General features: G+C 40.1%; 1 protein-coding gene across 1 annotated transcript in view; it reads right to left on the bottom strand.

Moving 5' to 3' along the window:
* Nucleotides 1-624: 624 nt before the first annotated feature.
* LOC111564123 (inactive ubiquitin carboxyl-terminal hydrolase 53) overlaps nucleotides 625-11572 on the bottom strand; it is a 31360-nt gene continuing 20412 nt past the window's right edge. Inside the window, exons 13-17 of the mRNA XM_023263529.3 lie at nucleotides 9020-9809; nucleotides 7542-7609; nucleotides 2963-3029; nucleotides 2151-2875; nucleotides 625-2060 (exon numbers count right to left, since the gene is read on the bottom strand). Of these exons, the coding sequence (XP_023119297.2) occupies nucleotides 1984-2060; nucleotides 2151-2875; nucleotides 2963-3029; nucleotides 7542-7609; nucleotides 9020-9809 (1727 nt within the window). The 3' untranslated portion in view covers nucleotides 625-1983. The remainder of the gene's footprint in view (nucleotides 2061-2150; nucleotides 2876-2962; nucleotides 3030-7541; nucleotides 7610-9019; nucleotides 9810-11572) is intronic.

The raw sequence follows: 11572 nt of genomic DNA, 5'->3' as shown, positions 1-11572 counted from the left end.
AAAAACTTCAAGTAAATTTGATTTTGCAAATGTGTTCACTTGAAAAAAAATCTTGTTTCGGTAAATGCTGGAAGGTCCAACTGTAGAGAAAAGATAAATATCTTGAGCAATCATGACATCTTAGCTTTTATTTACTGATCTCAGTCCTTGTTGATGAAGAAATACCTCAGCTTGTTAAAGCAAAACCGCCTTTTGTGATCATCGTACAACACAGGTATGTGTTCTATGTACAAGTTATTTAGCATTCAAAGATTAAATTTAACTTGTTCCATATGGCACAGTAAATTAAAACTCTAATTGATTTAACTGGAATGCAGTTAAATATTACAAAAGGTTCTGTTTATAATGAAATAACTGCATTTTTACAGTTAATGGATTTTTGTGTAGCCAGCACTTTGGATTAGCAGTTTCATTCAACATACATGACTGCAGGTGGCAGCAAAACACCACAACTCCCAGCAGCAGCTTCATATAATGATCTGCATGTCTGTTTCAAAGGAGTGTGTATTTGAATAGTTCTAAAAATAGCACATTGACCAGGTTTCTTCTTATGAAGCATTGAAAATTCAAGCTCAGCACTGCTATACTTTCTGCTCTTAAATATAACTCATTTTGTCATACAGATATGGTTAAATAAAACTGTTTATTTAACAGTCAATAAAAATAAAATTAAATGTTACAAAAATTCTTTAAAATCAAACAATTGTACAAATCATGGCTCCAATTCAATCTTGCCTTGACATAGAAAAATACAAAAGGCACTGTGCATTAGTCAGCTGCATATATAAAACATCTGAACCAAAAATAGTAAACTAGCCAAAGTTACAACATATTATTAATAACCCCCTTCAAAAAAAATAAAGCAAGCCCACTCTGTTGTTCTGCAGAGGACACTATTACACTGTGGCATGTCCACGTCTCACAAGCGCAGATTTGCAGCTAACAGGAGCTATTTTTAAGAAACAACAGACTGACTTCAGAAATTATTAGATTCTTCGACAGACAAAAATAATATAACTGTAAGGAGTGTAAAAATAAACATAATAAACAAGAAACAGTGCAAAGACATAGAAACAGTAAATATGTAAAGATGATGGGATATGTGCAGGTGTGCATGTGAGGAGACAGGGATGTGCCACACACTTTTCTGCAAGACAAGCAATTCAACTTATTAACCCATCACCTTACAACTCCTGGAAACTCTCACTGGTGAGTTATTTCGGTTTATCACACCTCCTCTGGAGAAAGCTGGACAGAGGCAGAAGACCTCTGCTGGCGAAATGCAGAGGTCATTAAACTCCACATACAAATAAGAATTGAAGTTTGTTAGCTTTTTCCACCTTAACAATTGTGCAAAGACATCAGCCGAAAACCACTGCAGGTGTCCTGGAGATTCACATTCACAGGGATCCTTGGGATCCATTTTGTAAGCCGTGCCAAAAGTGTGCCCAAGATTACGTCCAAAAATTTACCAAAAAAACATGTTCTGACTCTAACTGCAGCTGTGTTTTATCAAAACCCACTGAAAGGCAGGTGCATTATGTCAAAACCAGAAATTGGGCAGACACCTCATAACACTGAAATGGGAGTAGTTAAACAAATAAAAGCATTCTGTAAGATGTCCGAGAAAGTAGAACTGCAAGGAACAGTGTTTTTTTTTCTGTGTGAAATAAAACTCTTAATCTCTTGTGTGGTAAAGTGGCTTTATGTGACACATTCTTTACGAATCTTACCAGCAAAATGTTTCAGGCATAATTCTTTTTGTACCTTTCTATACTCTCTACTGTGCAAATTCACTGTTCAAAGCTTTTTAGTAGCCAGATAGCAGATATTTTTACAATCTCTTTGGCATCCAGTTTCATGTCCAACGTCCTACGTGACAAGAGACAACACACATCCCTGTTGGAAGGAGTCACACTGTGCAGCAGTCATAGTGCATAACGATTCCTTTTTGGTATCCAGTCACAGGATCATTCATAGGAATTATAGGAAACCATGCTCGTCAAGTCCTTTTTGAGTGACTGGATTCCACTTTGCAGTAGTCTTAGTAGTAGAATAACCTGTAAAGCAACAAAGTAAATTAATCGTTAAAAAAGAAGAGCCAAAATGTCAAGGAACATGTGTGAAAAGTGTCGTGCATTTCCGTGTACCTGATTCTGTTCTGCTTTTGGAAGGCTCTAGTGGATCTGGCAAAGGAACCCCCCTCCCTTCGATATCGCTCTCCCCTGATGACGTATGGTCCTCTGCTCTCATGTACAAGGCAGGCCTCTTATGGTATTTGGCCCGGTAAGTGTCCGTCATGCAGTTATCCACAGAAAAGTACGTGGTGGGAAGAACCATGTCTGTCAGAGAGGGGGAGTCTGTATCGTCGTCGTGTCTGGGCTTTGGACTGGGTAACCTCTCGTCGCTTTCACTGGCCGACAGATCGTTCCTGTCCTGGTCCGATGACCCCGACTTGGAGCTGGCGTCGGATGAAAGCCTGTGCTCAGCAGGTGTCTCAATCCACCGTCGGACGGTGGTGTGCGAGAGAGGGGACAGGCCATTTTTGGGTTCATTGCGGGGGCTTGACCGTGCTGGCACCTCTGGTGGCAGGGAGTGGAAGCCAGATGGGTCGGGGTGGCTGCTGCCAAAAGTCTTGGGGGGTAAAGGTGGGGGATAGTTGTGAGAGAAATGGTCCATGTGGCCGGTGCCAGGGTCTTCTTGTTCAGAGAAGGGTCCAGCAAGGTCATCAGAGCTGTTCCACTCAGAACTGCTGGTCTTTGCTAAGTAAAGAGGCACCGGGCTCACAGGGCTACCGTCCACATTTTCTTCTCTTTCGCTGTCCAGACCACTGTTCCTCTCCAGGATCCCCGGCGTGTATCGGAAGGCTCTTTTTCTGCCACAGCGCAAAAACACAATGCATTAGTGTTTCATTTGGCAGCTCAACTCAAATATTTCACTGAACTGTGTGCTTTATAATTACCTTTGTATGGGTTGACCAGAATGGATGTTGGAGTCTTGTGGATCTGGAGATTTTCTTCCTTGTTCATCTAGACAAAAATGAATCCTTATGAGGCACTAATTTGCAGTCATTACTACCATATGGTTCAAAAAGCAAGCCAGGCAACATCTGTCATGGGTTTCTATTAGAACACGGCTACAATATTATTTTTCTGTCTCTCCTGCAAAGACATGTTATCTAACAGGGGTCATGTTGAGGCCCTCTGCCTGGTGCTAGGAGAGGAAGTATCAAAGCAGCTAGTCTGGCAGAGCTCCCTCAGGCCCCCCGTGTACCACTCTGACTGTCTAATCCAGCCAAAGAACGTGGCCCCTCAAAGGGAATTTGAGTTCATATCCAGGCCCTGTTAACTGAGTTTATAGGCCTAATAAATCAATCACAAAACTGGTTTAGAAGAGAGACTAAAAGAGCAAAGACTGTAATATTCCACCACCATTCTAAGGTCTGAATTATGCTGCTAAACGGTAGAATTTCACCAGTCACATCAGTTTAGAAACACATCCCTGGGTGGGGCTTTGCCAACTTAGCAGGGTGGGTGTGATTTACAAGGCCTGAGACAGACGACAGCTGCCAAACAGGACAAGGAAGAGAGTGAGTTTGCTGAGGACCATCTGTGATGTGTCAGCATACCCTCTTTTTTTTTCCTCCCTGCACTCTCTCAAAGCATTAGTGGCTAAATCCTTTGTGCTGGCATGCAATTACAGCAGGGTCAGAGACTTCAGATCCCCTCACTGCTCATTGCAACTTTATTATGGTGACATCTACTGTACATTTAATGCATGTATTTATGTCTTTTATCTGTTTTATGATGTACATTGGTTGCTTTGACTACTGTTTGCAAAACAAAACAGACCACGGGGGACAATAAAGACTATCTAATCCACAACACTAGTGCATTTTTTCAGCTGCTAAGTCCATGTGGCAATTCACAATTTGATGCTGCTGATCTGAAAGGTTGGCAAGCAACTCTAACAGTATCATTTTCAAAAATAAAAAGTGACTGCAGTTTACGGTGTATTCTCATCCTCTTTATGATCCCATGCACTGATGCCAACTAAAAGCTTGAAAGAGAAAATAGCTTGCAAGACTGTCTGCTACCTTAAAATCCAAACTTTTTTCAGCCATCAGTGACAAATTCATTGCGATAACTTTTGAAAATCACAGAAAAATCTGTGCTTAACGTTGAATGTCTGACCGATATCCAGAGAATACTAATCCCAGCAAAGTTTTACTATTACTGCTACAGCTGCAGACGCCAGCAAGACAGATGTAGTCAAAATGTCCTGCTGTTTACATGGCCTACTGCACTTGGGAAACCCTCCATGTTCAGTGATTGCATGGATTAGACTGTGTTTCAGCTGCATTCAATGTACTATCTAAACCACAACAAGTACAATAAAAATTTCCCAGACATTCTCGTGTTAACTGAAAAGTATTTAGTCAAGTCGTTAAACAGGATTAAAGAAAGAAATCTCATTTCATATTGTTCTGCAACAGGAAATTGTGTGTGTATTCAGCAGCTAATTTATTAAGAGGCATACTGCGTGATGCTACATATTTAGCTTTTAAATACTTTAAGCATAAGGACAAAGATTTATTATGATGAAGTTCAAGACAGACACCTGTTTGGGCCGTTCTGTTTACAACTAAAAAGTTATTCAGGACATTTGACTGAGGGGGAAGAGAGAAGTGATCTGACATTATTTTAATTATTCCAAGTGTGACACCCCCTCAGGATACAGAAAATGTGCCTCCATACAGACCATGAAAACAAAACCTAACTAGGTTTTGAAAAATTGTACATGCAAAATTTCTCAGCAGCCCTTTGAAGTTTTGTTGATGTGACAAAAAAGAAAAGAAAACTCTACACATTTTGCTTCTAAGGCTGTCAAGCAGAGATTTGTAGTTCTGTGCATTCTGCTGTCTGCGGTACTTAAAATTCCTGAACATCAGTCAGAAGTGCATGAACATTTGCAGCTCAGCTTGTCATGAGGATGTAAACTACTGTGTATGGAAAGGAAAAATTAGCCTGTGGGAAATTGTCATGTCTTCAGGAAGTTGAAATTTTATCTGCTTGTGGACAGAAAATCCTCCATCATTTAGAAATAGCCATTGTTTCAGCGTGTGTTGATATGGCACGGGCATGGAAACAGTCAGCCAAATTTCATCCCATGGCATTAGCACTTGTTATTATCACATCAGTCACTGGCTTGTTTGGTGGCATCAATGGGCCAGCTAAGCCATGTAGCATTACGGTTCTCAACACGGCAACTCATGGACACCCACTGCAGAAAATGCATGCAAACAAACACAGCGGAGCAAAAAAGGATTAAATTCTAATAATTTTCCTTGTTTTCCCTTTGTTTTTATTTCAGATAGAAGCATTTGCAAGCAGCTGGTTTAGCTTTGCTTTAACAGTTTTGTAAGACAGTATGTGAATACCACTCGACTGTTTATGTAATATTAAAATGATATGGTCATGTAAACACTGCCAGAACAGCTTCTCAAGTGCATTTCTATGGATTTCTGATGAGGTCTGCAGAGTCAATAAAGATAAAGCACACTGAAGTCTTCAGAAATCATCCTTTTCCTAACGGTCACAGCCGTTCACTCCAGAGAAAGAGTGAGTGATCAAAATCAGCCAAGATGTAGACTTAAAAGTCCACACTCACATGCAACACACCACCGTATGAATAAATGCGTGTGGTAAAAATGTAAACTTTGATTCCTCACGACTGCCCTCCCACACAAATGTGCTTTCAGAAAGGATTTTGGACTTTAATGGACTACTGGAATCTGCTCAGGCTCCTCTGAAACTGCAGCTCATGCCAGACTACCATCACTGAATTCAGGCCAAATTGACTCTGGACACATTTACTGCAGCTTGTCAATACAATCTGCAGGCAGCTGGGCGTAAATATCCTATACCCATTTTTAAAATAGCTACTGGAGAATGGTCCTCAAAGTCCCTCTTAGTTTTTTTAGCCAGGTTTAAATTTAACAGGTAACAATTAAACAAATAATGAATCCTTAAAATAATGAATCCCTGGCAAGTGAATCCAGCCAGTCAAGCGTGTCATAATTCCTTGAAGGCACTTGAGGGCAAAAAACAAAACGAAATTTACTTTACAGACAGCTTGACAAAATAGGTTCGAGCAGTTAATTCTGAACATAGCCTTTGTCAGATAAGGACTAGCAATAACCATAATGGCAAATCAGGGGAAATCCTTCAAAGAAATGTGGAAAAATAAAACCGAAATTGCCATTGCAGCAGTTGTAAAAAAACAACCATCTGTGCCACAGAAGTCTTTGTCTCTTTGCCAGGGAATCCTTTACATGAATCACTCTGCATGTGCTGATGCTCACAGGCTGATAACAAGATCAGAACTGCATCTATTTCCCCAACTCCTCACACTTGCTTAAAAGCTATATTTAACTCCGAATACATCTAAAGGCAGATGAAACTACAGCTGCTGTTTCTTTGGAAGCTTGAAACAATGTTACAAAGTGGCATTTTATTTGAGTCGTGTTTGAATTCTACCTTCTGACAGGTCCAGTCATAGTATTTTCTGCCTGGCTGATCACAGCTGGATGGGGCCTATAACCTCACTCTACAGACCCCCTCTAATTCGGGATTAAGTCAGTGTTTTCCTGTTGAGGGAATTAGCAAAGCATTTTCTGAGATATTCGTTCATTTAAGAGATATTTCTGTGCTGAAACTGTGTAGCAGCTAGCAGATAAAGCTAGATAAAGAATGTGAAGGGCGTCCAGGCGACAAAATCCCCCAGTGCTATTCATATCACCTTATCTCCCTCCATCCTGTCTAGCAGATAATTTTAAAAAACTCATTGCAACTTGACAGAATGTCTCATAGTTGAAGCACATAATTTATTTTTTCTTAAACAGCAGTTGTGACTGATTTTCATCCCAGATTTTGCATCCCCATGGATCTTAAAGTATTTGTACTTTAGTATGAAAGCAGAAATTATTCCTTGCAGTGTGTAGCTAACGAGGACTTTGAAGTTCCTTTTTTTTATACTTTTCTATTTGTTCTTTGGTTGTCTGTGCGAGGAAGGGCAACCAATTAAATAAAAACTTCAAATGTTGTAGTTTTTTTCCCCAAATAATGAGATACCAAGTGTGTTCTCTATGTTACTTGATTTTTCCTTTAAGCTCATGTGCATTTTGCTGCATAGCATAAACTTCCCACAGGAAAAAAGGTCAAGGCCAGTGAGTCAGGAAGCACAGTACACTTATTTCCATACAGTATCCCTTCAATCAGACGGTGACCTTAACACCACTGATGGAACAATAAATCAAGGAAATTGCTGAGTACTATCTTAATGTTTCAGGTCCTTATAACACACTAAGGTCTATTGGGCAGAGGAAATTTCTTCAAAGTCAGGGCCAAGCCTTTGTAAAAGAGTGTTACTTCCATCTGTTTCCATTATGTAACATGGAAAATGTACATGCTTTTTGGCTTATAGACAGAACAGAAAAAAATTAAACATATTTTTGTTTAAAGTGAGACTGAGTTACTTACCAGAGGAAAACGCAGAGAGCAACATGTCAGCCTTATAATCATCACTTCTTCTTTGAGGCAAATGATCCCTAAAACAGAAAATAAATGAATATATTCATTGATGAATGCTGCAGAATATTGAAAAAGCTTCTACTTTATCAACCACCCAAAGGAAAAAGATGTGCATTTTGGATTTGTGACTAGGGATATCAGTGATTAAAAGTTAAATGAATGACATTTAATAATTTAACCAATAAAAAATAAATTAACAGAGTAGGCAGACGATGAAGTACATGCATGTCAGAAAATGCACTGTAAATTAGCTGTTGTATCTGGTTGCGCCACCAGGTGGAGCCTCTTATTGTTTAATGGACTGAAGACTCCAGTTAGTTTGTGTTAAATATAGCATTAGTGCCAGGTAATCACTCACACTAATGCCAAATCCTAGCATCGTGTGTGTTCAGCTAGCAGTGGACCACCATGACAAAGTCTTATCTGTCGGTTAATGCATTCTGACCAGAGTTCATGATCAAATTCAAGCAGCATTCCTACTATTAAGTGGCTAATGTAACCAAGTCGTTATTATAGCGACGGCCATGTGTATGTGGTTAAAAAAATCCATAACAGCAGATGGAATAATGTCCACTGTACTTCATGTGGCTCAAAGATTAATCAAGTATGAATTAATAAAGCTGCCAACTGTAGGTTAAGAAAATAGTTTGTTTAGTAGAAGTTTGCATCTCGAATTACAATCAAAGCCTTACCATATATTTGTATCATGAATAATATACAGTGGTGTAATTGATACAAACCCAAGCAAGAACAGCATAAAAGCATAAACCTATTGACAAAAACAATTAATTCTTCTTGTTTTTTTGCTGTTATTGATAACAGAAAGGCAGTTCCCTTTTCTTTAAGTGCTATGCTTTATATCTCCTTTAAAGTCTATTACAACATGTAAACCCAACAAAAACCATGATATCAAAATAACATTACATTTTTTAATACATTTCCAGGTCTTAACCAAATCACTGAACTGCTTAACCATATGATGAAGAATTGTAAATAATTGAAGAGGTATTTTAGTAATATAGTGTCAACAGACAGGCTTAAATAATGCACTAGTGGCTGAGGAAGTCAGCTATCTGCCCGCTCTCCCCACTGAGTAAAGGAGTTGTCAGCTACTCGGGATCATTATCTCCAAACAAGACCTGTACTAGAAAGCCAACAACTGACAGGCCAGCATAATAAGGTTTGCATATCTGCCTTGTGTGCATTTATGTTAAATGGGTCTTGCTATTCTTAGAACAGTTTGTTTGTAATGCTTAATTATTTAAAAATGGCAGCACTTCTGAGTCTTTAAATGAGTAGGGCATGGGATGACACAGCTGCATTCTCATGCTGGTGTCACACAGCAAGAATTGTGTCAGCTATTTCTGTGTCAGACTTTGTAGTGTCACGTTTAGGTGCTCTCGGCTTGTAAAAACTGTCTATTTTACCTCATCAGATGCAGCTCAGGTATAGGCCGCAGGTCCTTGGAAGACAGGTTTTCTACAACAGGTGAGTCGAGGTTTGCTGAGCCGTTGCTTAGCCTGTCACTGCTTTCATATCCAGATTCAGTTCTCTGGATCTTCCAGTTGTCATTGCGCACTTTAAGCGTTGCAGAGCCCTTTGACCTGTCCTTGTCACTGTGTCCCCCACGGCCATCTGAGTCCAGTGAGCTTCGACTGCCACCACTTTCATGCCTCTGCTCATCCTCATAGATGGTCATCAGGCTCTTGGGTTTTCGTTCTTCCCGGCCTCCCCACGTAAAATCTCTGTCTCGCTCTCGGTCACGCGAGGGCGACTGACTACTGGGTCTTCTCCGCGGACTGTGCTGCCTTCGGTCTTGACTTACTAAATTGCCACCAACAACGCCGCTCAAAACACTGTCCACATTTAGAGCCTCCCGCATGGGCTTCCACGGCCGACTGGACCTGCTGCGGCCGTTTCCTCCACTTCCAGAGCGCTCTCTGGAGTCTTGGCTGCTGTCAGTATCGTATCCATTAGAGAGGTGTTCTAGTCTCCGGCTGTGATGTCCACTGCTAATAGTGGGCACATTGGGTGGCACTTGGGCCCTCGAGTGGGAGCGAGAAGGTTCGTGGGAGGACCGGCCACCGAGCTGCGGTGTTCGTTCGGCCCGAATGGGACCTTTTCCTTGGCTGCTGTACAGTCGAGTCTCCATGTGTTGTTTGAAGCCGTTCTCTGGAGGGGAGGCAGAGCGGGAGTAGATCCTGTCCTGACCTGGATCTGAGGAAAAAAAGGTTTCATGAGAAATGACACAGCTAAGCATATTTTCAAAAGATAACTAGACCAAGTCATTAAAAAATGTAAACATTTTTTATTTAAACTAGATTTTGATCTTTGATCTCAACAAATCAGCGATAAAAAGTGCTGGGAGGGCAGCCACTTTAAAGACTTGCAGTTTGATTTTCTTGTGTTCCATTAGACTATCTCTACTTTTTGATGCTTTGCATATCTGCTCTTATTTATTTATGAAATTTCATTTTAATGTAATCTTTATGCAAGTTTTTATGGGTGTAAGTTTTGTTGTTTGTGAGGCTCAAACCTGGTACAATTATGATGGTTTTTTTTGGTTTTTTTAAATCTTGAATCTTTCTCACCTCTAAAAATTAAAGTTCCATCGTCAATTCTACATAAACGGATTAAATTAATCATTTAATCAAGTAATTTACCATTACACAATCCATTCGGATGTGTCTGTGCATTTAATCAGATTTTCTTTCCTATGATGCCAAAAGACAGTGTTAGGAATAATGCTGCCAAGGCCAAAAATTGACTTTCACTGACACCTCGACCCCAAGACAGAAAGCTATTCTCATGAACCCAGCAGGTTGGGCAGAAACTGAGGGAAGGGCAAGACGACAACAGAGTTACTGACATTTATGTCTGCAGATGACAGGAAGGTGTAAATTACAGCCACCAGGAGTTGATTTCCTTCTGTGGTGGTACCACAGAGGGCAGTCAGCTTGTGTATAGACATCCATGCAGATACTGATGACAAAATGGAGTGTTCATGTGTGTGTTTCCAAAATAGAGAAGTGATATGTGTGGACAAGACAGTGTGCTACTGATGTATGTATGCTTTTTCCCAAAGACACCTCCAGCCATAATAGACACTTTAAAAATATATGACCTGACAACTTTCCTGGATGTCAACTGTACATGCATATATACATGCACTTATTTATCTGCAGCATAGACTTGAAACAACATTATGCGTTTATTCTCTAAATAAAATCAACAAAAAGATTTTGATGAATTTTGAATGGGAAAATGTTCCAGATGTGATTTAAAAAAAAAAAAAAATGCTTCTTTCATGAAATCAAGACGCGTCGAGCATATCTTCATTAAAATAGCATTTTCTTTACCTAAAGCTGATAGTGCTTCACACAGAAACTGCATGCTTTGTGTGGGAGTTGTCATCTAAATGACTGGAAAAATCTGATCTGTTGTAGCATTGTGTGAGAGTGTACAAAAAGTGAATTTAATACTGCATATAACTGTCAGTCCTTGGAAATAAGCCCGTAGGAGATGGAGTCCCTATTGCTTTGGATTTTGCTGACTGTGTGCCACAGCTAAATCACTTGAAACATGGCTGTCTACAACTTTGGCCATATATACGATAGTGGCGTGTTTTGGAGAGTTTCTGCCGCCAGCTCAGTGTTGTCAACAGTACACAAGGCTATGGATCATTTTGGAAGAATGTAACAAGTCTAAATCAATACTGTCAGGGATCATTTAGAAATTCCCTCGGCTTATCTCACAATTCAGTATGAGCAGCAAAGTTGCTGAAGCTTTGGAGTGCAGTGCTTCAGAGAAACACTTTATAGCAAAGTGCTAGCCTGGGCATGAGCCGTACTTCAGGAAATTTATACTACTTACATTAACTATACTGTCATCCTTAGCCTTGCCATTCATCACAGCTATGGCACTAGCCTCCCTTAGCCTGCTGCATTTGTTCACAATGGCATTTGAGCTTGCTAACACAA

The sequence above is a fragment of the Amphiprion ocellaris genome, chromosome 23, assembly GCF_022539595.1.
Source record: "Amphiprion ocellaris isolate individual 3 ecotype Okinawa chromosome 23, ASM2253959v1, whole genome shotgun sequence".
Taxonomy (NCBI): domain Eukaryota; kingdom Metazoa; phylum Chordata; class Actinopteri; family Pomacentridae; genus Amphiprion; species Amphiprion ocellaris.
The sequence above is the reverse complement of the archived record's forward strand: the minus strand, read 5'-3'. Positions and strand labels throughout refer to the sequence as shown.